Below are 27,318 nucleotides of genomic sequence, written 5' to 3'. Positions count from 1 at the left end.
CGCTGTCTCTTTTTCTTTTCATTTCAGCATGGAATAAACCTTTACCTGTTCCTATGTTTGTCATGATTCTTAGGCCATAAAGCTTTCCTAAAAGAACACGACCAAATAACAAGAACATATCCTAAACAGGGCACAGCTTGCACTACCCAAACAATACAGAACCTAATAAGAAAATAATTCAAACGGTATAGTATAAAGACAAACATGTACAACATCTGAATGCTTAATAAAAGCAAAATGTACATGAATATTGAAGCTGCCTTGGGCTCATAAGATGGTCGACATGATAGGATCTTATGTAAATGATAACAAGGCAATTGTTGTTTGAGACATTTGCAAGAAGCATTGAGCGCTCAGTAGCACACATAATACACAACAGAATTAAAAGCAAAGTGAAATAAACAAGTAAAAAGGTCAGATTTAGCAGGTAAAGTATAAAGTTATGTGCTAGACTATATTCAAGCAGAAAGTGCTTTAAATAATCAAGAGCTAAAGCACTTAATGCCTTATACGTGAGCAGAAGAAATTTAGGGTACAGTTTAAAATGTACAATGCACTGATAAGCTCTCGTAGAATAGTGTGAGCTGAGAGCTTTGGATCATACTGAATTGTTTATCAATAATAATAATTGCTTACGCTTATATAGCACTTTTTTGGACACTCCACTCAAAAGCACTTTACAGGTTATGGGGACTCCCCGTCACCACCAATGTGCAGCCCCACCAGGATGATACAACAGCAGCCATAGTGCACCAGTACACTCACCACACATCAGCTATCATTAAGGAGGAGATCAGAGTGATGAACCCAATTCATAGACAGGGATTAATAGGAGGCCATGAATGGCAATATGGCTGCACAGACAGTTCACTGATATTGTTGAAGCTGATATATTGACTCCTTTTAGGAAAGAGCTGGCTGAGAGCTTTGGATCAATTAACTACTGAAAGAAAAAGAGCTAGAGGAGTTGGGCATAACAGCCTTATGTTCTAATACAAAGAAGGACAAACATGAAGCCCGTGTGTATGCAGATCTTAACAGAGCACCAGAACATCCAGAACTAGAACCAGTTATTAAACCTTTCCCAATAAGCCAGAAATGAGTTTTCCCTTTTTCTTGCCAATGTGTAGGTCTCTGGAGGATACTCCAAATCATGTTTTCCAAATTCTGGTCTTGGATGCCCACGTACCTGTGAGATTGTGACCTATTATTGACCTAATAGTGAGATTCTATTTAAAAGTGAAAAATCTTAAATTAGTTATGAAACACAAGTTAAAAGGTAACCTCCAAAATGCTTGCTTAGCTTCACAAGTCTTGGTTTCTAAAATACCCTTAATTTCATGTGTCAACTTTTACATGATTACCTTTAAGCAGCGTCTCCCCAACTTGTTTTCAGAGTTTGCTTCTTAACCGCTCTTAATAGGTGTAATAGGTGAACAGACACAGGTGGGACTGACAAAGTATCACACATTCCCACCCTGAATGCTTTTTGAACCTCACGAACCTCCGGAGATTCCAGTTGATTACGTTTCAGTTAACACGACGGAATCAGTGCGGTTCTGAGCCTCAGTAAGTGGTATACGGTTGTAACCCATTTCGTACCTCAGTTAACCTTTAAGGGCCTCTTAGCATAAAAATGTATCAAAACGCCCATCAGCTGTAAAAAGGAACAAAGAACCGATGAAGAATCGGGAGCAAGGTGCAGATAGACGCGCTGACTTCAAGAAATTGACTCGTGTGTCGTGACGTCACGGTGCCGAGCGGGGAGAAGGACGCGCGCGATCCTGCCCACGTGTTTCGTTCCAGCTGATAACCGGGCTCGGAGCTGAAACGCGGCTTCTTTCGAGACCGAGTGGAAGCGGGACTGGGGGACATTGGCGCGGAGCTATTTGCTTTGAAGTCAATCTCTTTCGTTAAAATAACGACGTAAATAAAATCAGTAATCCGTAAGTAATGTGCAACCGAGTATGTAGTTCCGTTTTCTTTAAATCGTACCTTTCCGCATGGTGAATGTTTTAGTGTAGTTGTATGTCTTTGTACTTTTTCCGTTTCCCTTCTATGTTGGCGTCAGGTGTAATTCTTGTCATTTTAAAATATTGAATTGCCCTTTCGTCTTTATTACAAGCACTTTGAGGCCGATATATATATATATACGCGCTATGCAAAATGGTGAATGGGTTTTATTTGCAAATGATTAACTGTTCCAACGCTTTGTCGTTTTTTCTTAAATACACAACTTAAATGGTGATTTTAGTATTGCAGTTGAGTTTGCTCGCAAGTCGGGCCTGCTCAGCCTTGGCTTTTTTGGCGCCTCGTTTGGGAGGAAACGTTTTCCCGGGAGTTTCTACGACACCCTTAGGTTAGATGTTATTTGGTGTGTGAAGTATTTTGCGAAGCGATTTCAGACTAATTCTGAATTAAAGGAGCTATAGTTAAATTGTGTAGTTAGGCTTGATGTATTAGATTTGGTTTTCCCCGCCTTTCTAAGGGTTTTGCTGATTGGAAGCAGGTGTGTGTTCTCGTATAACGAGAATATTTGAAGCGACTTAAAAAAAAAACCGACCAACGTATCCCAGTAAGAAGAGATGCACTGAGATGTTGAATGATAATTTAATTTGCCCCAAGCGAGCAGCGGAAAGGAAAATCATCCCGCCTTCCCTCCAATTGATCGAAAGCCTGCTGTACGTTCGCACCTTCGGTGATGGCCATGCTTGTGTTAATTGCTCGTTAAGTAAATTAAAACGATAGAAGACAAAAGGCGCCGCGTCTGGAGCTTAATTTTGACTCGGTGCGAAGACACTTTTGCAGTACTTACTCCTCAAGTAGTAGCCCAGATACAATCAGGAGAGGGTGCTGAGAGAATTGCAGGTGAACAGATGCACCATGAGCACTGTTTCCCGTTGGACTGAGGATGAAACTTTTGAGGATCCCTGATTCAAAACCAATTTCCTGAACTCCTCTGTTTCACCTCGACTCTGCACCGTGATGGCCGTCTTCGTTCCTTTTGCGTTCTTATTTTATCCGTAAAAATAAACGATCTTATATGGCGCCTTTAAAAGTAGCTTCTCGAAACAACGAGAGGGGATATGAATCTGATGTTTTGCTTTGGCAGAGCTGTGTGAGCCGGTTCTCTTGCAATCTTCCAAAAACATGTAATGCGCGATTGTCCTCATTCTCGGCAGTCGGTTTCATTCCTGTCTTTCAATCGGGGCGATCTCGAGGCTCTTTGCATGCATTGTACACAACAAAAATGTGTAGAAGTCGGAAAAAGAAATTCCAAAAAGTGCATCAATTATGAAAGTAAAAGAATTGTTAGGTGTCGAAGGCCATCGAGAGCAAGTCAGCCTTCAGGCGAGATTTAAAAATATCAGTGTGAGGGTGTGTTTTTGATCTGGTCGGGAATTGTGCCCCAAAGATGGGGAGGGGGTGGGTGGGCTACTGCTGAAAAGGTTCAGTCCCCCCTAACGAATGATGTGAAGGTCTAATAATACTAGTATTTATGGATTTTATTTATTTGGTTTATGAAGCACCTTTCCAAAACTCAAGGTTGCTGTACATGGTGATAGAACGAAGAGGAGGAGCTTAAAAGCCAGCCAAAGAGCTCGTACATGTGTAATACACGAGTGTTTGATTTTCCTGAATGTGAATGATTGCTTTAAGTGGATGTTATCTATTGCAATGTAAAGGTGTTTTGATTTCTTTTCTAGCACTTACCCTGAGAAAACATGGAAGACTGGGAGGACAACGTGGTAAGTGATCTTAATGACAGAATCAGAATCGTATGTTGCATAGACAAGAAATTCAGATCTGGTGACTTGGTGCGAAAACATAAAATAAAAACAATATACGCAGAGGTCCACAGGTGTGTGTGTGTATATATATATAAGGTGGGTAGCTGCGTCAGCATGCGTAGGCTGCAAAGGAACAAGTAATAGGTTTATTCCATGCTGAAAAAAAGAAGAAAGAGAACACAACGTTTCGGCCGTGGAGCCTTCTTCAGGTGTGTAGGGCTTCACACCTGAAGAAGGCTCCACGGCCGAAACGTTGTGTTCTCTTTCTTCTTTTTTTCAGCATGGAATAAACCTATTACTTGTTCCTATATATATATATAATATGTGCACAGGTAGTGTCTGCCTGAGGTACGTTTTTTTAAACGGATGGTGTCCTGGATGAGAGGAGTCAAACTCCACTCTTTTGAGTCTGTTGACCTGGAGGTTGTTGACACAGACATTCACTTCCCTTTTGTTCACGTTTTAGTCTCCTTTACTGATAAGAGCCACCGGGGAGTGTCACCTGCAGACTTGAGTCTGATGGAGGTACAGTCGTTGGTATACAGGGAGTCAAGTAATGAGGAGAGCAGCAGTGCACCTCAAGGCTCACAGATGAGCAGTCTGATAAATAAGAGCCTATCCACACATTACCTTTTTATTTGTGAAGGAGGTGATCCACTGGCAGGTGGGGAGGGAAACATTCAACATTCAGGTGGGACAGTTTATTGTGGAGGAGTGCTGGGATGAGGGTGTTGAATGCACAGCTCAGATCAACAAAAAGGAGTAGCGTACTCCTGAAGTTTCCAGATGTTGCAGGATATAGTGGAAGCGAATATTAACAGCATCACGCACTGACTTAGTGTCTCTGTAGACAAGTTGTGGGTCAAGATATGAAGCTGGTTGTTTTGATTGTATCGGAGTATCAAGAGCTCAAAAGGTTTTCATTATGACCGATGGAAGTGAAACTGATCTGTAGTCATTAAAACAGGTTATTCTGTCCTTCTTCTGAACTGCGGTGATGATAGAGGATTTGAAGCAGGCAGGGAACCTGCACTGGTCCGAGGACACACAGCAGGAAAAGCCGAGCAGCACAGTGCTTCAAAGTAGCTGAGAAACCAAATCGGCACCAGCAGTTCCTGCATTTACGTGTGCAAGGAGCTTAAGGCTTCATGTTCTTCAAAAATCAGGGGAAAGACATAAATTGAAGATAGTTCCTGGATGTTTCGGGGAGAGGGATTAGGAGAGTGAAGGAGTCGGGTGTTAGAGATTAAAGGAGATAACTGGTTGCATGACCCATTGTTGGAAAGTTTTACTTATCAAATCTGCTGTAAAATGTGGTTCAGATTGTAAGGTAGAGACTACATTGTATATTGATTTACATGTAGTTAAAATTTTAAATGCTTTCAAGAGTGCAAAAACATACTTTTTCTCTTTTAAACAGTTTTCTAGTACCATTGTGCTTTAAACTAATATTTTTGCTGCAGTTTTGGGTTTTGAGTATGAACCTTCAAATGCCGTTCTTTCATAACTTTAACCTTTCAGGTGGAAATCTTGGAATAATTAAGGCAAACCCCATGTATAATCTAGGCTGAGGATCAGCCTTGGTTTTTTGGAATTTATTTTGGGGTGCACAATACATTGGGGTGTATAATAAGTTTTCCATTTTCAAAACTTTAACTTGGCTTCGGCAGAAGACCCATTAGATATAAAGGCCTCCTTATATCAAGGGCTAAAAAAGATTCAATCACTGAAATTAAATTGAGTGATTTGAAGCAGCTTTAGGTTTGATTTAAAAATTTAATTTGACAGTTGTCATTTAAATGCAAGAACTTTCCATCTTAAAAACCAGGGACAGCTACCTAAAGGTATCAGAAAGTTGACTTAATTCAATTTAAGGTGTTAAGTGTTTTGTCCAGCTGTAAACTGTAATAAATAATAGTAATGAATAGTATGAAAGGTTGCTTATGATCTGCTGTCTCTTTGCAGGACCCCATGCCCCAGAGTGCTTACAATGCATTGACAAATGGTAGGTAACTGCAGACAATCAATGAAGGAAATTGTACAGGAAAGTGACTGGTGTTCCTGCTGTTAAACAACTACCAAAAAGTATAAATTAGTAACTTGGGAGATTTGCAGCAATAAAAGCCTGAAATTCACAACCCACTGAAGCTCAGCAGGTGTGAGCCTGGTCAATACCTGGATGGGAAACCTCCTGGGAAAACTAAGGTTACTGCTAGAAGAGGTGTTAGTGGGGCCAGTAGGGGGCACTCACCCTGCTTGTGTGGGTCCTAATGCCCCAGTATAGTGATGGGGCATTAGGCACTATACTGTGAAAAGGCGCTGGATGAGATGTAAAACTGAGGTCCTGACTCTCTGTGGTCATTAAAAATCCCGGGGAGTAGGGGTGTAACCCTGGCATCCTGGCCAAGTTTCCCTCTGGCCTTGACCAGTCATGGTCTCCTAATAATAATTCCTGTCTCTGAATTGGTTTAGTCACCCTGTTCGTCTCCACACTAATAGCTGATGTGTGGTGACCGTTCTGGTGCATTATGGCTGCCATCGCATCATCCAGGTGGATTACCCGTAAAGCGCTTTGAGTGGAGTGTCCAGAAAAGAGCGTATATACGTGTAAGGAATGATTTAGACTAATTTGAGTTTGAGATCGTGAATGGATTTCACTGAAGTGGAAAACAAAGTACATGTGAGACGTTCAAAATTTGTCCCTTTGCAGGTTTGACGTCTGCATCTTTAGAACCCCTTAACTCAGTTTTGTACAGCCTACGTTGCTTGCTAACTTTCATTCTGTGATCAATGTACATGGGCCATGTCCCTTTCCCAAAGAATGGATTTTACATTGGGAGTTGAAAAGTAGTTTTTAAGCAGAATTTCTAATAGGACATGTTTGTCAATATCCCCCATTGTCTTTCAGCTATGTCCAAACCTCCTTAAGGTTTAACAGTTTGCTTGCTGTGAAATATTCAAATACCAAATAAATGCTGTTGTCTTGAGCAGTTGTATACATTTTTCTTAAAACTATTTAGATTTAATTTTTAGTTAAACTTTTTATTGCAGTCCTTGTTATTTACAATTAATTCTCTTTTGATAGTGGCAGAACACTACCCCCTAGTGTCCTTTTTCCCATACCACAAGTTAATTGCTGAACTATCTGAAGTGTAAATGTTAAGTCGTTATATTCATAAGGTGATTTCACAATCGCTAAATACAGTGGGAAAGTTTCTGGTTACATTTTCTGTACTCTAGAGATTTTTGTTAAGTAGTGATTTCTGTTTCTGTGGGAAACGTAATCCAAATTGGAAGTCCTGTTCAGACATCAAGAAAATTACTGTTACCAAGTCCTGTATCCTCTAGTATTTGTAGAGCCCCACTTGTGCCTTTATTTAAGCTTAGTTTTCCATACTTTTTAGTGTTTTTCAAAAAGCCTTCCAAGGGGTTTTCATGAGTTTCAGTTTTAGAATGGTTTAAACATTGACTGGACACATACCTTATTAAAAAAAATGTATGAAGATCCGTTATCAAAGGCTTGTGTTCTGTACAAGAATGAAGAACTTTCCTCAAGTGTCAAAGTAGAGCTTTATGCCGAGTTGTTTTCTGTTACTGTGTTTGGTCTTTTTCCCTTTTTTGGGGGGGGGTGGAATCCCAGATTCGGTTAGTAAAAAGTGGGCAAAACAGCCTGTTTTTATTGTGGAGTTGTCTCATGTTGACAGTTTTTGTTTTCTATTTTGCAGGTAATGAAACAAAGACCTGGAATAGCCTCTATTCAGATAGGCCTTCTTACAGTCAAAATGGTAAGTTTTTTAAAAGAAACTATTCACTCTAGAGACCTGCCCACAGAAGAACAAGCAGGCCATTTTTTTCCTCCTGGTTTGTGTTATGGAAGCATGTTTTGATCCAAGAACAGATGCTGTGCCAGTTGCTGTTCTAAAATTTCAGAAGTGCAATAAAAGGGCAAATTAATTTTCATGAATTTGAGTGTTTGACCTCGAGCCTGTGTGCAGCTTTAAACTGTCTGTGTGGGGGGTGATGTAAGAGTGGATGCCTTCGTAGAAAAGGAAATCACTTTGTGTCAATTGTTTAGTATTAATAGGTAATTAAACCCTTAATATGTAGTTCTGTCAACAACTGCAGCATAGGAGAAAACACCTATTAAGTTGTCTTTTCTTATCATTTGGTTGATTTACTTACATCCAGCTCCTGAATCTTTAATCTTTATTTACAAACGTTCATAGCTTGCCACAGTCCTCTTAAAGCAACACTTCCCCCGATTGTTTGATACCATCAGGTCAAAGCTACCTTCATAGCCACATTTGAAATTTCCAAAGCCCGAAGATGACCAGAATACTTAAAATACAGTTTGGGGTTAGGGCTCTAAATTAAAAAAAAAAAAATCAGGTGTTTTTCAGGACATAAATTTAATTAAACAGTTCTTTCCCCGGCTTCTGCCTTTGGGAAGATTTGTTTTTTTTTAAGTAACTGTTGTGTTGCGTACTAGAAATTAATGTTTTTCTGGTTTTGTGTTTAGGTGCAAATTAACTACAGAAATGTGTCAGTGCTATGGTAACTTAGCAGCACAATCCTACCTTTTTGTTTTTCTTTGTTTACCAGAACAAAATATTTTTTAAATTCTTTTCTCTTCATATGGATTTAATGCTTTACATTATTGCTGTTGGGGTAGACTTGTGGTTTAGCTGAAAATTTATTCCACCTATAAAACTGTATTCTGCCTTAACCTTTTATTTCTGACAAACATGTTTAACAACGCTGTTGGCTAAACAGTACTACATTAAGACATGTACATGGATTTATCATCTTTACCCCTTCTTTCATAAGGAAGAATATTTTTTCTTGTGGTGAATGTAATTTGCATATCGGATACCAGTGTGACCTCTAAACGAAACATGCCTTTACTTGACGTATCCACACCTGGTTTTGGTGTTTTTCCCTAGTAAACGGATGTTATTTTTCCCCGTGAATCTGCTTGACTTGTTTTAATTGGCATCTTGACTGCTGTAGTTTTGGTACTGACAAAATATTTCAGATTTTTGCATTAGCTTGAATTGACTATGTGGAGTTGGTTGCATGAGACTGCTGTGTTTCAGTAAGTCAGGGTTCCCATGGTGAGGAAAAATTTGGAATCTATAAGTTTTGGCAAAGTCATAGAATTTTTAATTGACCCCAAATTATCATAGCTCTAACATGTAATTTTGTTTGAGGCTGCGGCCTTGTCATCGCTACCATTATAGTGACCCGTAAGCTAGCCTAGTGCCCATGTAAAAATTATAATAATTGCTCACACTTATATAGTGTTTTTCTGGACACTCCACTCAAAGCGCTTTACAGGTAGTGGGGACTCCCCTCCATCACCACTAATGTGCAGCATCCACCTGGATGATGTGACGGCAGCCATAATGCACCAGAACGCTCACCACGCATCAGCTATCAGTGGGGAGGAGAGCAGAGTAATGAAGCCAATTCATAGAGGGGGATTATTAGGACGCATGATTGGTAAGGGCCAATGGGAAATTTGGCCAGGATGCCGGGGTTACACCCCTACTCTTTTCGAGAAACGCCCTGGGTTTTTTAATGACCACAGAGAGTCAGGACCTCGGTTTTACGTCTCATCCAAGGGACAGCGTCTGTTTACAGTACAGTGTCCCCGTCAGTATACTGGGGCATTAGGACCCACATGGACCGCAGGGTGAGCGCCCCCTGCTGGCCCCACTAACACCTCTTCCAGCAACAACCTTAGTTTTTCCCAGGAGGTCTCCCATCCAGGTACTGACCAGACTCACATGCTAAGCTTCAGTGGGCTACCAGTTGTGAGTTGCAGAGTTATATGGCTGCTGAATGCTGGGTAAATGTGTTTTCAGTGACCTCTGGTAAACAGATGAAAAATTCAAGCTATAGCTCCAAAAAGTTGAAGACCCAGGATGTGCAGGATGTAAATTATGTGGGGAAAATTTTGACGTGAAGAACGTGCGTGAAGCTGCACTAGCAAGTCGCGTGAAGGGTAAAAAAACACGTCGACAATGAGAAGGCTAGAAGAGAAACAAGTGGAATCGGCACCTTTTTCAACTCCTCTGCAGCTAGTGCAGCGAAGGTGTGCGCGATCGCCTCACGCAGGGAGACAGCCAAGCAAACAGACGTCTAACGATTCACTTCCTGCTGAAGTGTTGTGGGCACTGAAAGTCATTGATTGACATAATTCGTGCAAATCGTGCGCCAGCGTTGGGCAGCTGTTTAAAACAATGTTCTGTGACAGTGGAATCGCAGCTCAATTTTCTTGTGAAACAAAATCCACACCTGAAGGCTCAAACTGAACACTAATGGGTGAAAGTTTGTCTGCATAAACTTAACATTAAAGCAATCAATATTTTATCAGTTTTTGCTAACTTGAGTTAGTCCTTGATGTATGCACATTTAGCAGTAACTATAGCTGCAAGACGTTCTTTAGGAATGTTAACCAGCTTTGCACACCAGGACAGGACAATTTTCTTTCATTCTTTGCAGGGAGGCTTAGGTTCTGCCAAGTTGATTGGGGATTGCTGACAGCAATTTTCAGGTCTTGACGTGTATCTTTTGTTGGATTAATGTCTGAATTGTGACTGCACCACTCAAGGACATTCTTGTTTTTTTTAGTTTGTGTTATTCTCCTGCAGAAAGATGGATTTTTGTCCCTCTTTTCAGTCTTTGACAGACTGAAGCTTCTCCTATCTCTTACTCTTCCTCTTTCACCTCAGTTGTGACTGTGCACCCTAGTCCCTACTGGTGAATTTATGGAAATAGGTGTTTATTCAGAAATTGTGAGCTACTGCAGATCAAGTCCAACGTATTGTGTTCTAAGTATTAAAATTTATATTGTATGGATGTATACTTTCTAATGCCACAAAATGCAATGTTAGTGGAAGGGGGTGAGTATTTTGAAAAAGTACAAGTTCTGTTCTGGCACTTCTATTAGTTATTCAGTATTGCATGAAAAAGGCCAATAAGGGTGTATTTCATTCAAATTTGCTATTTTCTTTTATTGCGTTAGATAATGAGAGCTCCTGGAGCAGTAATGTAAGAGGTGGCTCTTCCAATCAGAGAGGTAAGTAATGCTGCCCTTTTCAAAATGAGCTACTTGCATTGAGTTGCTATTGTAAGAATCTTATTTTGAAGGCAGTTTGGCTTTTGTGCAAGACCATTGTTCTTGTTGGGAATTTGAAGGTTTGGGGCTTCAGTTTAAAACTTTTTTTGTAACTTTGACTCAACAGGTGGCAGAGGATCCCAGAGAGGAGGAGGGGGGGGAGGATTTAGGAACTTTAACTCTGCAGGTATGTTTGTCCTCAATCAGAAAACATGTCAGGTGGTCATCTTCATCTTAAAGTGGTGTAATCTAAATTTTTGTAGAGCAGAATTAAGTGAGTTTTATATGTAATGCAGACAGAATGTTTAATTGGGGTAGGCAAGATTTGTTTTCATGCTCAATTTGATTTCATTTTGCAGGGTACAGAGGTAGCTCTTCCTTTGACTCCTGCGGTGAGCAAGAAAGAGGTTTTCGCAGGGTGGAGAGTGGAGGCAGAGGAGCATTCAGAGAGGGTAAGGTAGTATATAAGAGTTTCACAGCTATCGTTTTCGTTTGAACTTTGCAAGTGACTGTTTCATTTTTTTTCCAACTCTCGCCTAGACAACAGTGGTCGTTCCAGCTTCTCCGATGAATTTGGTGGAAGAAGTGGAGGATTTGGAGGATTTCTGTGTGGGTTGGCTTTTGATTTTGTCCTTTGCAGTGAGCATTCAAATGGTTTCCACTTTTCTTTATGAATTTGAAAATGTAGCAATGGCTTGTGATGTTGATTTCCATTAATGGCTCAAAGCCTTTTGTAGAGAGAGCGGTTTTTCTTTCATGCTAATGAAGCTTCAGTGCAGCCTCTGAGTGGCTGTGGGCTTTCAGCTGTGCATAGGAAATGAGTTCCTTAATTTTGGAGGTGGGTTGTCGTGTTTTTCTGTTGGCTGTCTGTAACAGTATCACTTTGTAGTACTGTTAGTGTTCAGGAGTAATGGGTGTTGTCATTATGAAAAGATCCAATGCTGGACCTAACTGTTTGTTTCCCATCACAGGTGCGGAGGAAGACAGAGGAGGTGTGCGGTTCGGACGTGGACGATCCCGAGGTGAGAAATTTAATCTGGGATGCTGGATCTCGGTCTGTAAGCCCTGTTCTTGGAATAGAGGAATTAATCTTAAATTAAGTTTTAAAATGGTGGCATTTTGAAGGATAGAAAATCTTTTTTAAATCTGTTTTTTGAATAGATTTTTATATTGTCTGCTGTGTCCTAGTTGAAAGTATTACCAGTGTAAATGACCCCTGACCAAGCTACTGAGTCTTCACCCTTTTTTTTTTCTTAGGTGGTTATAGAGGAAGGGATGAAGAAGTTTGTGCTGAAAAAGGTATAAACACTTCAACATGCATGTGAATTAAACCCATTCAAGCTAAACAGAAGCATGACCTTCAAAGACATTTTTACATGTTTAGTGCATTAGCTTTGGCAAGGTGTGCTGCTTTTTCTTCCAAGCAGGAAAGGAAACCAAGATATGAGTCATGGTTAGTGACTGTATACAGTGTGAGTAATGAGTAGATCTTTGAGTTGTAAGGTTAATTACTAAGCCCTTCAAAAAAACGAATTTACAAATTTTGGTTCTCCAATCCTGATGCTGGACAGTCTCAGTCCAGATATTACCCTTAATTGCCAGGTCTTTAAAGAGAACACTGAGCAATTGATCAGTTAAATGTGCCATGTTTCAGTGAAAGGAACTTGAGTCTTTTAAGCACCAAAAAATATTCTGATTTTTGTGCCAAATCTTGAAGTTACTTAATTATACGCCACTCGATTCATTGATCTCAATTAAATTCTAATTTTTAGATCTAGACTATATGAAGGCTTCCTATAAAACCTGCTATGTTGAGAGCCCCTAGTTTAACTCATTTCTCGGTCGATTGATCTAGGGATAGATCCAGGTGTATCTTGAAATAAGCCAGAATACTGGTTTTAACAGTCACTGGAGAGTCTGGATAAAATTGGTGATTAAGTTGTACACGGTTTTTATTGATCACCTTTTTAGTAGTGGAGCTGTATAGTGAGTCGTTATTTTTTTTCCCCATTTACATAGTTTTACATTACATGGTTTGAAATGCATTTATGATGTGGTGTGTGCAACTTATGTGAATACCCATGTAGGACCTGAATTCATCCTTCAGGCTTCTGCATAACAAATCTTAGTTTTCAAAGTAGCTTGTCAGTTGTCAGAACTACTGAAACAGTTCCATTTCAGTTTGCGTTTAAGTACATATTTTATCTGTACATATGTAAACAGAAGCCTGAAAAAGTGGTGATGAGATGTATACACAGGATGATAACTTAGGCAAGCCCTACTCCCTACTTGGATAATGATAGATATCAATAGATAAGCAGAACACCTTAAAGCTGTTCAGTCTAATAGATGTTATGGTCATTTAAAAAAAAACAGGACTTAAAACAAGAACGCTTCAAAAGTATATCTTGCTTGGTTTATTGTGGGCAAAGAGTAAATGCTCATTAGTTTCAGTTTAGGAAGTATCTGCTTTTTAAGCTATTAGAAACAAAAGGCTTTGCCTTTAATGCAGAAGGGTTTTTGGAGCCGTATGAGCAGCAGTTGCTGGGGTGTGTGACCTTAGGTGTCGACAAGTCTGGGTTCCGCAGGCGGTGGCTTGAAGTCAGCCGAGAGTAGCTCGGGTTAAATGGTCTTGAATTCAATGAGGTGCTGATTTTTATGTAGCAGTGACTGCTTGGCTTACTCAGCCCCTTTTTCATTGTGACTTGAAAATAAATCTCTTGACCACTGACTACGAAATGTGTGATGTTTCGTAGCAAAGATTTTAACCCCCCCAATTATTTCCTGTAGCTTTCATGTCCAAAATTGTTCCATGTCTCGCAATGTTATGCAGTACATATTTAAAATGTTGTGCCACTTTGATCTTTAATGAAAACATGGTTATGCCAACAGGCACATGCTGTTTTAGTTGACAAGACTGTCTTCATGTTAAAACCCGTCTTTGTTTCTTTTAAGCTTCTTTTAGGTCTGAGAAGGGTTTAGAAGATGCAGAGAAAGCAGGTTGGTTTATTTTGTTTTCAGTTTACAATTTTAGTATTGTAACTAGTTTGGTCAGCAAAAACAATTTAGTTTTGGTATAGAAATTCAAATAACTTTTTTTGTCTAACATTAATGTTAACGGTAAATTGGCACACTGGTTTCTCTTTCCTGTGGTAAAAAAAATTGTGAATTGTTAATGAAGTCTTATAAAGGCAAAAGTGAATTTTCTTGGTATAAGCTGTGCTTACTCATAAGTTGATTTACTAATTATAAGTCTGGACACCAAGGTGTAAGGAAAAAGTTTGTATTGACTGTACTAACCTGGCATTGGTACAGACTAGTTTCTTTCACAAGTTGCATATCACATGATCATCATTTAAATTCTGTGCACGTAATTTAGCTGTGTGGGTTTTTAACTTTACCTTTTTTCCCACTTTGGATTTTTTCCTCCTTTGTATTTTTTTCCTCATCTTCTAAGCACCCAAAGTGAATTATGTCCCCCCCCCACCTCCTGAAGATGAGGATTCCATTTTTTCTCATTATGAAACTGGGATCAACTTTGCTAAATATGATGAAATCCTAGTGGAAGTGTCAGGTGCTAATCCTCCAACAGCTGTTCTTGTAAGTATTTTTTTCTCCAGCAACAAGTGCCAGTAAACTGGTCTTCCACTCAGTGTTCCAGTGCCAATATTTCCAGCTAGTTTTTCAGTGATTCAGTGCTAATTAGGTGCTTGTGACCATGTACAGGAATGGAAGTGATAGGAAATGATATATGAGTAATTTTTATATCAGTTAGTTCTGCCCCCAAATTTCTGGTGTGAAGTCTTCTCCAGTGCGTTTTTCAATCTGAACTACGACATCCCCTGCCTGCTGATGTTTTGATGGTTAGAATTTTCATTTTCTGAAGTCCTTTCTATGTGTCTTCTGTGTTCTTGTGAAACCTTAGCATCCCAGAAATGTGTATGTTGACTGTTTATCTAAAAAAAACTTTGTAATGAAAAAGGAATATATAAATGGCCTATTGCATCTATATTAATAATATATATAAAATACAATTTCACAAAAACTATGTTCAGCAATCAAGGGAGCTTTAAGCAGCATTATCAAAGCTTCTTTTGAAAGATATATTTTTATGTAGGGATGTCATCTAAGTAGCTGATCATTTAGGAAAATTGGATGATTGCAAAGCAAAGGGAGTCTGGGGACAAGAGTTTGAGTAGTTTGAACTTTAACTGTAGGATTTAGCCTAGATTCAGGTTTACCTAAAGCTGTTGCCCAGATGTGTACAACCTTTATCCGTGTTGAAACGGATTACTAGGATTTCAGTCTGTATGCAACAAGTGTATTTTCAGTCACGTGTCAACATAGAAGCTTGAAATAGGTCATGTTAATTTACCCTTCTTTTCCACTACATTAACAAGTAGATTAATTTATTGTAGGGAGAAAGTCAACAAAGCCCTAGTTTTGTTTTTTGAAGACTGGTCTTTCAAAATTGTGTATCAGAAGAAGGGAGCAGCTGTCCCTCTTGCACAAATGGAAAAGGTTTAGCAAACATTTTATTGATAATTCATTGAGAGCCAGTCCTGTAATTGGTTTAATTAGCTTTTTTTTTTGTTCTGCTTTGGTCTTTGACAAATCAGTCTCCATCCACCTAAACTGCATAGCTCTCCCAGTGAATGTTGACTTTATCAACAAAGGAAAACTGTTGGTTTAAATGATGAATGTTTAATTTTCATCATCACCAGCATCGTTTTCATCACTTGTCTAAATGAACATTCTATGACCTGTGCCATAGTTTGCAATATCTCCATTGCTTCTATGAAGCTACACAAATAAGCACAAAAAAGGACTTAGAACTTGATCTGAGATACAGAAGAAGGGAGAAATAAGGCTAGATATTGAGATAATTGCAGTTATGGGATACATCTGGTTACTAGAAACATCAGCATGCTGATTGTTCTTAGTTCCGAGTTAAATACTTGGCTATATTAAAAACAGTTTTTGAAGTCTGCTGTCATGGTGCTGTAGAAACATCTAAAATAGAGACATTATGAAATGTAGCAGCATTCTAAATGGGTTTTGTAATTCTTAGGTGAAGCATTTAATTTAGTGATTAAACTGGCCTTGGAATGTGAACCTTTATGGTTGTAATGCTTCCTTGGAGGATATGCCACGTTCTTTAGATAATATTTGATTCTCATGTGACCGATTTTACAAGCATCATAAAACAACTTTTCTACCTGGGACACAAAATGTCCATATTGCATGAATTTAATCAAAACATAGGTTTGGTGTGACATTCATGCTATTCCATCTTGAACTGCTTTTGCTTTTGCTTTTCCCCTTTTCAAAGACATTTGACGAGGCTGGTCTGTGTGACACGTTAAGCAGGAATGTCAGTAGGTCGGGCTATGTGAAGCCTACTCCAGTTCAGAAGTATGGCATTCCCATCATTATGTCAGGACGGGACTTGATGGCATGTGCACAGACAGGATCTGGAAAAACGGTGAGCGTGGCTAATGCAGTGTAGCAAATAAGAAGGCCTATGTTTTTCATTTGGAGATATCTGATATTATATCCATACATAATATCTCCCCACCAGCCTAAAATGTAAGAAGGGTTGCAAAGGAGAAAGTTGTGGAATCAAAAGAGCATAGATGGATTAGCTGTAGATGAATTATGATGTACAGTCAGAAACATTTGCATCCAAAACGGTCTATCCAAAGTGCTGTAACAACATTGGGGAGTTTAGGGCACAGATTTAAGCTGGGCAGATTTCACCTCGGGCAATGCTGTGGTGCACTTGGCTATTCTTGAAGGATCGATGATGAAGACAGGTTGTCCTTTTGAGTTCATTTGACTATTATAATAATGATGTCCAAAAGATGAAATTAGTGTCAGCTTTGTGCAGGAGCAAAGAGGCATAACTTTTGAAATTTGGGATTCCTGATCTGCTCAGGGGGTCATACAGAGCCGATGAAAATTGTTCATCGAGAGAGATTAGAAGGATATGCTTTTGTCTGGCTTTTGAGTGATTCGTAGGGTTAGAATTATAAATGACATTCTGCACAGAAATCGGTCAAAATAAACCATCTGTTTTCATTGCAGGCTGCTTTCCTTTTGCCAATATTGCAAAAGATGATGGCTGATGGTGTTGCTGCCAGCAGGTTTAGTGAGGTTCAGGAGCCTGAAGCCATAATTGTTGCGCCAACAAGAGAGCTTATCAACCAGATTTATTTGGAAGCTAGGAAGTTTGCTTATGGGTAAGTAAACAACTGGGCTTCATAATGCAGATTTAATCAATGCAGGATGTTTTTCTAGGGAAAAACCTGCAACCATTGAAACTCCTAACAATTAAAAGTAAATAAACAGTTACACTTGGGAAGAGGTTTTTCACATTTTGAATTCTTAAGTCTAGGTAGAGAATGGTGATATGAATGAGCACTCATTTGGGGGAGTTAATTTGATCACTGTGTACATATAATAAGGTGCCATTGTCTATAAGATTCTTGGATCTCATATAGCATGGCTGAAGTGTTCAGCAATGGGTATCCAGTCATCAGCCATCTAAAAAGGTTGGGGAAATCAGGAATTTAAAGTTTGTCACGGTAATAACAGGTGAATTGGATATATGAGAAAACGGGTTAATATGACAAGCGTATCCTGGTAACCCTTTGAAAAGAAAAGACCACTTGCTTTTTTTCCTCTGTATTCATAACACAGGAGAGAGGTGAAATCCCTTACTGCTCCCCAAGCAAGATCGAAAGCTTAATGTTGGGGGGAAGAACACTTGCTCTTCCTTTCTTGTTTCTATCAAAATAAATTGCACCTTCACTTACCTGGTTCCTTGTGGATTACAAATGTGCCATATAGCTTAATTACAGGTTTTGCTATTAGAAAGATTGTCTGTTGACTTAGACATGTAGTTAATGGTGGCTTACTTGCCACTTTCCTTTTATAATGTCCTGTTATTTTGATGTATACTTTTCATTTAAATGTTACTATGAACACGTTTCTCTTTGGAACCATTCATACTTGTTAATTGTCAGGTTTTTGGTTTGGTTAGATCTGATGTTCAGAGAAGAAACTGTATTACAGACCACGATTTTCTCAGCCAATAATGGTGGGTTAGATGGACCCCAGGATCAAGGGTTCGAGCCTGGATTGTGCCTCTAGCGGATAAACCTGCGGTCCCCAAGTGGCAGATCACAATTGGATGAGCTCTGCCAGGTGGCGCTCAGTGACATGGCTCCTGCATCTTGCTGTCCTGTTGGTGAGGGGTGCGTCCCTCCTTCAGTCAGTGCTGTAACTGCTGTGCAGGATCAAGATGTGAAAAACATCCAGATGCAATTGTACAGCATGTTGGCATAGTGTTTGGCATTGTTGCCTCGCAGCACTGGCATCCTGGGGTCAGTTCTGGACCTGGGGAGCTAATTGATGTCTGTTGAAACTGGCCCAGGTGTGTGTTCTGTGATGGGCTGTCTCTCTCCTTGAGGCTGTTGCTTGCCGAGCTAGGCTCCGGCTCCCCCACAACCCTGATTGGATGAAGCTGTTAAAAATAGATGGACTAGGTTGCATCTTTGGTTACTAAGTATGCTTTTGTGCACAGTGCCTAATAACATGATGGTCAAACTCTGTGCTGGCTGTAATAATTAGGGGGATGTAAATAGAATTAAGATGACAATTAAGCTTTAAGTCCTGAGACCAGGTAATCTAACGTGCACAAGTTGAATAGCCAAACCCCTTCTAATTAGGGCTAAACTTTCTCTTATTTATTGTTGATCTGTTAGACTGGCTATTTGACGTTCTGCTATATTAAGGATTCTGCCCATTTTTATCTCCCACTCAAAAATGGTACAGTTGGACATGAAACCCATCACTTCTAGTTTGCATTTGTCTAAGCCTTGTTAAAATTACGTTGACTTGGATAGTGATCAGATTGATCTCCTACTGTATTCTCCATGTACAGTGCCTAAACACCCTTTCCAAAGAAATACATTTTTTACACATGAATGAAAAACAATTTCAAGTATTCTGAAAAGTAATTACATATGAGAAGCTGGAAAAATGGGTTGGATAAGTGTACTATAGGGAATGTTCCTGTGCCACATGATTTTGTGTAAGTCTACACAAGGATTTCAGTGCAACAATGGATAAATACAAAAATGAGATTCTTTTGTGTTCATTTTATAAGTGTGGAATTTCAGGCTCACCTCCCTTTTAGACCAGCTTTAATCACATTTTATCTTATGGCCATCAAAAACTTGTGTGCAGAAGTGTAGGCATCCAGTGAATCTAAATGAACAGAAAGCAACCTGTACATGGTACAAAATTAAACCAAACATCATACCAACCATTTTAAAGCACCATTAGTATTTACAGATTTGTAGATTTTCAAGTTAAAACCGTTAATATAGCTTGTGCAAAAGTTTGGGCAGTGGTTAGCTCTTGGTAAGTGGTAATGTGTCCACTGGCAGAAATTACAGCTTCCAAAATGTTGCTTATAGGAAACAAATCTATTCTTGCTTTTGGAATTTTTCTCACTCTTTTAGCTCAGAAATATTCTTGAGTCTTTTTGCATGCTTTGCACTTTTGCAATCTCCTCACAGATTGTCAAGAATATTCGGGTCTCGGGCCTGTAAAGCCTTAACTTCTGCACCACTGTGACCAAAATAAAAGTAGATTCAGATAAGTACTTGAACCCCTTATGAGATCCTCAAAAAATACTTCAGCATAAGAAGTTCAAACTAGATGTCACAAGTGGAAACTACCATAGGTTTTACAAGTAAAACAAGAGCAGGAGGCGCATTTTTCCTCAGGGTTGTGGGAACAAGTTACCAAGCCAAGTTTTTGAAGCAGTTGCATTGGTTGCTTTAAAAAAAATGGCAGGATGAGATTGTCGAATTGATTCACTACTATCGGATGGTGTAGATAAGTTGCAAGTAAACAAGCTATTCAGCCTATGCTTCCTTGTGATTACTGTTAGTGTCAAACATTGCAATTCAACGTTTAGAGAACTTTTAAAAGGGGTGAAAGGTACTGTTATTTGCTAGATTTGTTTTGTCTATCAAAATTCCTTAGCTCTGCTGCTGTTTCTGTTGTAAAATCGGTTCCCTCCACTGCTGCGTGGGTTTTTTCACTTCATAACATTAATGCATCTCTTCATATGTAAATGGCCTAACGTTTTATTCATAGCCTATAAAATAAAAATGAATGTTTTAACACATTTTGTCTACAGACATCCCTGTGGTTTTAAGAACTTTGGAATTTGGGTTCACTGACTGCTCAGCAGGAGGTGAATGAATTTTAGGTTTTCAGTGTTTTATTTACCTTTTGGATACTGGGGTATATAACTTTTGATTAACCCGTACACTTAAAATTTGATTTTTGAAACTTAAAACCACTTCCTTTTATTTTATTTTTTCCTGGTACATGTTAGGACATGTGTGAGACCTGTTGTTGTTTATGGAGGAATAAGCACAGGTTACTCAATCCGTGAGGTGCTGAAGGGATGCAATGTTCTATGTGGGACTCCTGGGAGACTTTTGGATATCATTGGACGAGGAAAGGTAACACTTCAGATTCTTTAGGGTGTTTGTTGAATGCTGTCTTAATCTGCATCTGCCAACTACTAAGTCCTAGATCACAGGGCCTCGAGCAAGTTAATGGCAAGTGCTCAACCTGAAATCATCTCGGAACACCTGAGGTGAAGATGCTGTTGGAGAGTAAGAAATCCTTGTGTCCTTGTTGGATACAAACTGGACTGCAACTTTTATTCAGCTCCGTTCCCAATATTTGACTGTTGGGTAGACTCCTGGCACTTTTTCTTTTGGCCTCAGGCAGCACATCCGCGATGAAAGATTTCACTATCAACAGTATCAACATGCAAAATATTGTAAGGAACATTGGTAAAAGGTTTTACTTTGTTCCTTATTACGCTTGTAAAAGGACTGTTACAGGTAATATATTTTGTTGTATTTTTTTCGTTTTTATTATCCAACTAGGGGTTGTCCTGTCATACAGTGTAGCACTATCAATATCGCTATCTAGGCACCGTCAGGCAGATCAGTAAGTACTCCCCTATACATGATTGAGTGTTTACTGCCCTCTCAGCTGCTCTAAATTTTACGTAATATTTTATGTTACTGTGTTTACCGACTAGCTAATATTGCTAGAAATGTCTGTTCTTGGGACATCCAAGCACAAACAAAACCCAAGTAAGTTTAATGTTGGTCTAATGCATTAGTTTAAGTCCTTGCCACTCAATCAGCCCCAAAATAGTGTACTTCCAGCACGCCTCAACATATTGGTGCTTCATTGATGTATGCAAGCTTGTAGTACGTGGGGGATAAATACTGCAGTGAACTTTTATTTCCTGGCTTGTCCCACAATACCATTCAATATGAAATATTCAATACTTGAAATTATATTTGCTTTAACAAGCACAGAAAATGGTGACTGTGCCTTCTTTGTTTTGGATTCTATCTTGCGAATGATGGCTTTCATACACTGTACTGTCCTTGTTAATATCATGTCCGTATCCTGTAGATTTATAAAATGTTTTAAAAGCCTTTTGTTTTTACTGAGAATTTTTTTCCCTAGGTTGGCCTAAGCAAAGTCCGGTACTTGGTCCTAGATGAGGCAGATCGTATGTTGGATATGGGGTTTGAACCAGCAATGAGAAGATTGGTTGCGTCACCTGGTATGCCTCCAAAAGAAGATCGTCAGACTCTTATGTTCAGTGCTACTTACCCAGATGAAATTCAGAGGTAACCTTCCTAAATAATAACTTTACTAATACAAATAATGTAAATGATCTTAAAGTAAAATGAGTCTTGACCATTTAAACAACGTTCTTTGGTGTTTGTGCAGCAAATAGCACTTGTCTTCTGTTTGTGTATAAATAGAAAAGGAGGCTAGAAGTTTAGAAATTTGTGTTGAGATAGCACTCTGACAAAAGCATTTATGTTAAGTCACAGAACGTAAATGCTTGTAGAATTGTCAAAAGATCTGTAACTTTGTTAATCTGTAAATGTTTCTTTACTGAATGCACTTGAAGGCCTTTTTTGTGAGTTTGCTGGGTTATCTGCTGATTGAATAATCAATCAATTTAAATCAGTTGTTTAAAAGGGACATTTTATACATTCTCATGTGCTTCGATAGTTCAATATTCACAACTTCACTACTTTTAATAACTTCATTTTATTGCCAGGTACAACTTGTGTGAACTCTTCTTCCTAGTGCATAGCCACCAAAAACTAGGTCTAAATATATACATATTAGTTCTGAATCTTGTGCCTTTGCCAAAGAAAGTATGCGTAAAACCCAAGGGGGTTTACTTTATCAGGGGGTTGTTTATAAAGAATCTTAAGTTCAACATTGATTACTCTCATGAACATGTCTGGTATTTTAAATAACTTCATCTTTTTTCTAATTGTTGCACAGAACTATTTTTGCTGATGTATTTTTTTTGGGTTAAGCAAATATTAAAGTGATTTGTGTTGATTTCCTTGTTTAATACTGCTGGACAATTAATCAAGAGCATTGCCTTTCACTATAATGTAATTTTCTCTACTGCGTGGTCACTTTGTCAGTATTGTATAAAAATTGTGTATTAAAGTAGATTTTCTCAGACCTGTTACTAAATGTTGGTAACAAAGTAAGTTAATTGTTACAGAAATGTTTAATTTTGAAGTAAGGGCAAAATTAGTTTTATACAGCGACTAGTGAGCAGGAAGGTCCACATCACATTTCAGTGAATTGTTTCCTGTGGCGAGACTACTGGTTTGCGACAAAATGGATAACATACAGTACTTCTCACAGTGAGATTCAAGATTCAAGTAATTTTGACTTTGTAGAAATTAGCAATATTATCAATTTATTTTGTTATGGAGATTTAATAACCCGTCTGAGAAATTGGGATTGCAGTTCCCCTTTATTTTTGGGGGTATGACTTCTTAAAAGGTCTCTGCCTTTTCTTGGAACAGTTTGAAGATGTTATTGTTGGAGAAAAAATAGCAGTATTCCCGGGACTTCACTCAATTTCTGAAGAGTTTTGCTTCTGTAGGTAGGGTTTGCTGTGAGGCTGGTGATTTCAGGGCCTGACAATCGTTTTTCCTCTAATGGTTACAGGTTGGCTGCAGAGTTTCTGAAGACAGATTACCTGTTCCTTGTGGTTGGCCAAGTAGGAGGTGCATGTACTGATGTGGAACAATATGTAGAGCAGGTCACCCAGTTTGAAAAGCGAGAGAAGCTTGTTGAAATACTGCAAACTACAGGTAATCTCCATTATCAATACTTAAATGTCCTAGCTGTATTGCAAAACTGAAACAGATGTAGTTAACTGGGGAAACTGTACATTTTTAGTTAAAATAATATTGAAACCAAACTTTTAAGCTGCTTAATATATTTCTGATTCTTGATTTATGCTCATTTTTCTTTTTAAATATTTGTTCGAGTTCCAAAGAGCAATGGAATAATAGTACTCTCCTTAAGATTCCCCCCCCCCCCCCCCCCCCCCAAAAAAAAACAGTGGCATGTTGGGATTTTGAGGTGTTACACGTTGCCAAGGCTCAAGTGAGGTTTTGTGAAAGATGTATATGGTGTCTGATTTACTTCTGGCTGCAGTGAATTTAACTAACTCGGTAAACGCCATTCCCAGACAAATTTCCAGAATGAAATTGAGATCCGTTTATTATATTAGGCCTTTTTTATGTATTGAACATGGTACATTGATGGGCACAGAAAAATGGGACCTTAAATTTTAAATCTGGAATAAACCTGTTCATTTGCAACTTCTTGTGACTGACCTGTTTTTTAAATTTCCTTTTGTTGCATTGGCGTCATGTGTACATATGTTGAAACCAAGCAATTTGATACTTAACATACTCAAAACTGGCAAGACCATGGCAGTCAATAAACGTGAAATTTTCTTAACTACTTGGGTTTGACCATAGATGCTAAAACAGTTCATTTGAATGATAATTGTAGTCGGAAAAGTCCACCAGGTTTTTCCTAGTGAACGATTCATAAGTGATTGGAACAAATAACTACAATGCATTTATACATTTTCTTAGATTTTTTTTTAGTGTATGGTAATTTGTGAAAAGTGCTGTCCATTATGAAATATAGCTTTGAATATGATGTACCAAAGCAGATTTGTTTTATGACCTTATTCTTCTTGATGACAAATATTGTTCAGTGTAGGGTTGAATTTTTTTAAATGTATGTGCTTGTGATCTGCAAACTGACATTTTCTGGATTTCTTTATGAGCAACCCTTTTGGGTAAAGTAAATGCACTCCACTATAAGCACTTTACAGGTAATGGGAACTCCCCTCCAACACCACCAATGTGCAGCATCCGCCTGGATGATGCAACGGCAGCCATAGTGCACCAGAACGCTCACCACACATCAGCTATTAGTGGGGAGGAGAGCAGAGTAATGAAGCCAGTTTATAGATGGGGATTATTAGGAGGCCATGATTGGTAAAGGCCAATGGGAATTTTCAATTCAGAGCCCTCAGATTAACACCCAAAATGCTAGCAATGTGGAACTGGTTAGTTTGGTTGCACGTAGCAAATTTAAATGCACAATTAACATGTAGGTCTGTAAACAACTAGCCCCCTAAAAGGATCTTAATCCTGTAAAATTGTTGTACAGTGTCTCCTTTTCATAAATGTATTTAAAATGTAGGTTTGCATTTATCTGTTGAAATCAAAACACAATGAAGTTTCTAGATGTTTTAATACACTAATGGGTGTTGGAGTAACCCTGCAAAAGGGTAACAACTTTGTACTGTGAGTGTACAGTTAAAAATATTTTAGCTACTGTTCTGGAATGCTGGTTATTTTTGTTTAACTCTCCCAAATCGTGATGTTGATATTGTATTTTGCTTATTTTAAATTCTCAAATTGTTTAATGTTGTATGTATTGGTTTTTTACATAATTTATTGTAGGTAACGAGCGTACAATGGTCTTTGTTGACACTAAAAGAAAAGCAGATTTCATTGCTACATTTCTCTGCCAAGAAAAAATACCCACCACAAGTATTCATGGGTAGGTATTCCTTTTCATTTTGGGAGGGGTGTGAAGGGTAGAAATACACAATGTTTCCAGGATGGAGATTTTAACACGTGTGTGTGTGTGTGCTACAGGTTTCTTGAATGTGTTTTAAGCTTTTTTTTTTGTTAGGGGTATGTTAGCAGTTTAACTTGTACAAATTCAAGCATGCCTACGATTGTTTTTTTTGTCCATTTTAATTGTTCATTTCTGGTAAAACTGCAAATGAGAATGCCTCTACCATTGTAGAAGACTTTATGGCATTAATTTTTTTTTTTTAGTGATCGAGAGCAGAGAGAAAGAGAGCAAGCTCTTGGAGATTTCCGTACTGGAAAATGTCCCGTTTTGGTTGCAACTTCAGTGGCAGCCAGAGGACTGGATATTGAGCACGTACAGCATGTTGTGAACTTTGACCTCCCGTCTTCCATTGACGAGTATGTGCATCGCATTGGCCGGACAGGACGTTGTGGAAATACCGGGAAAGCCGTCTCTTTCTTCGACCCCAATTACGATACTCCTTTAGCGCGTTCCCTTGTGAAGGTTCTCTCAGATGTAAGTTTTTTTTTTTCCCATCTGCTATCCAAAATATTGATGTTCCTCAAAAATATCTGTTGCTGAATTTGATTTTAATTTCAGGCACAACAAGAAGTACCGTCTTGGCTGGAGGAAATCGCATTCAGTGCATGTGGTACTTATGGGTATAATCCACGTGGGAATGTGTTTGCTTCAGTAGACACTCGAAAAGTATGTGGTTTTTAAATTGCATGCATATCCTGCTTATCGTTATCCCTTATTTCATAAAATAGGCAAAGAGTCAAAATTGCTGTTTGTAGCTGTAGTAGTTTGTGGTGACTGACAGAATAATTGTCCACAGGCCTCTTTTGCTAAAGAAGTCGCCAGACCGACCACAATCAATGAACCAAACGTGGAAGAAGATTGGGAGTGAGAGCAAGACAGCCGTGTGATCTCCAGCTCAGAGGCAGGAGTCGACTGAAAGCGAGGCTGATGATAACTATGGTAGTGTTTCTAAACGCAGATCTAGAAATGGATAAATCCAGTCTTGTGTTACAGTGTCAGTTTTAGTGTTTGTTTATTTTTTATTTGAGCTTTTTTTTTTTATTAACCAGCACATGCTGCCAAATGTCTTAATTTAGTCTGGAGTTTTGTCAGTGCGAAGTCTTTGGTCACAGGTACGTAAAATCTGTGGGTATAATCTGATTCAGATTTGTAAATCTAAAATTACACATTTCCAGACTAAATGGACATTTAAAAAAAATTGGTTTCCGCTATGCTGCTTGATATTTGTTGTTTTTTGTAAAGTAGAATGTTGGTTTATAGAAATAAGTTGCATTCAGATGTTTACATACTGTACTTCAGTTTTGCTAAATTAACCATGTCACCGATTTATTAAGTAACTTATGGTTACCTTTTCGTTACTTCATATTGCAAAACAGTTTTACTATACATTGAAATGGTAAAGTGAATCTGTTTTTGAAAGTTATTTTTTAAACTGAAGCTTTACAACTCATACTTTGTTCATTCTCTAAATTTCAGACTTGTAATTTGTTTTAAGGTTCTTCCTAAATTGTTTTAGATGTATGGTCTGAACTATAAGGATATTTAAGTGTAGTATCCAACAATGACGAATCTATTGAACTGAAAAATCTAATTCCACATTAAAGTGATTATTCTCTGTTCAGTGTCACTTATTTATTCTACAAATGTTTGGAACTTTGTACAGGATTTTTTTCCCCTCTAACACCATTGGAAGTGGATGTTAACTTTGGGTGGAAAATGCTGATCTAGCCCGTTTAAAAAAATGAGCCTGGGGTTACAGAAAACTGTACAACTGAACAGACCTAACACTGGCCAATGCTCAGTCTTATAGCTGCTTTTGAGGCAATTTAGAAAAAATGAGACATGACCAGCTTGATTTACACCAAAAGAAGGCCCCCCTTTGCCAACTTTTTTCTGAAAAAAGAATGTGGGAAATAAAACCATGGCTTTTAAACAAAATGTTCATTATATCTTGGTTTGCTCAAGTATCCAGATAAGCATATTGTATTTGACTGTTGTAGTGATTTTCATACCTTTGAAAATCACTACAACAGTCATACCTGTTGTAGTGATTTTCATACCTGTAGCTAAGAAAGGGGGGGACCTCATTTCACACTCAGATGACATGTACAGCAACATTTGCAAAAAGTACAAATGGTATATACTCTCAAGGAAATGCACTTAAACTCAGAACATGTGGTCTATCCACCCTGCAGTTATAAGTAGGAAAGTCCACTGAAATTCTTAGCCCTGTTAAACAATTTGTCACTTGATACTGATAAATGGTTTGAGTGCACCACTTGTGGA

The 27,318-nt window shown here is 38.6% G+C and overlaps 1 protein-coding gene across 2 annotated transcripts; it reads left to right on the top strand.

The window, feature by feature from the left end:
• Nucleotides 1–1,549: 1,549 nt before the first annotated feature.
• Nucleotides 1,550–26,647, top strand: ddx4 (DEAD (Asp-Glu-Ala-Asp) box polypeptide 4). Of its 2 annotated transcripts, none has more exons than XM_069187064.1 (21): nt 1,550–1,569; nt 3,708–3,749; nt 5,757–5,796; nt 7,517–7,576; nt 10,822–10,875; nt 11,042–11,101; nt 11,274–11,366; nt 11,455–11,523; nt 11,886–11,936; nt 12,172–12,213; nt 13,870–13,914; nt 14,372–14,514; nt 16,247–16,399; nt 17,002–17,156; nt 20,333–20,462; nt 21,496–21,662; nt 23,026–23,171; nt 24,852–24,951; nt 25,236–25,506; nt 25,591–25,698; nt 25,829–26,647. In XM_069187064.1, exons 2-21 carry the CDS (start codon nt 3,726–3,728, stop codon nt 25,898–25,900), a joined length of 1,983 nt encoding a protein of 660 aa, XP_069043165.1. In that variant the 5' UTR covers nt 1,550–1,569; nt 3,708–3,725; the 3' UTR covers nt 25,901–26,647. The 2 variants fall into 2 exon arrangements, with proteins under 2 accessions (XP_069043165.1, XP_069043164.1); XM_069187063.1 differs by lacking the exon at nt 1,550–1,569 and adding an exon at nt 1,765–1,946.
• The last annotated feature ends 671 nt before the right edge of the window (nt 26,648–27,318 follow it).

Source organism: Lepisosteus oculatus, chromosome 3 (assembly GCF_040954835.1).
Source record: "Lepisosteus oculatus isolate fLepOcu1 chromosome 3, fLepOcu1.hap2, whole genome shotgun sequence".
Lineage (NCBI taxonomy): Eukaryota > Metazoa > Chordata > Actinopteri > Semionotiformes > Lepisosteidae > Lepisosteus > Lepisosteus oculatus.
The sequence above is the reverse complement of the archived record's forward strand: the minus strand, read 5'-3'. Positions and strand labels throughout refer to the sequence as shown.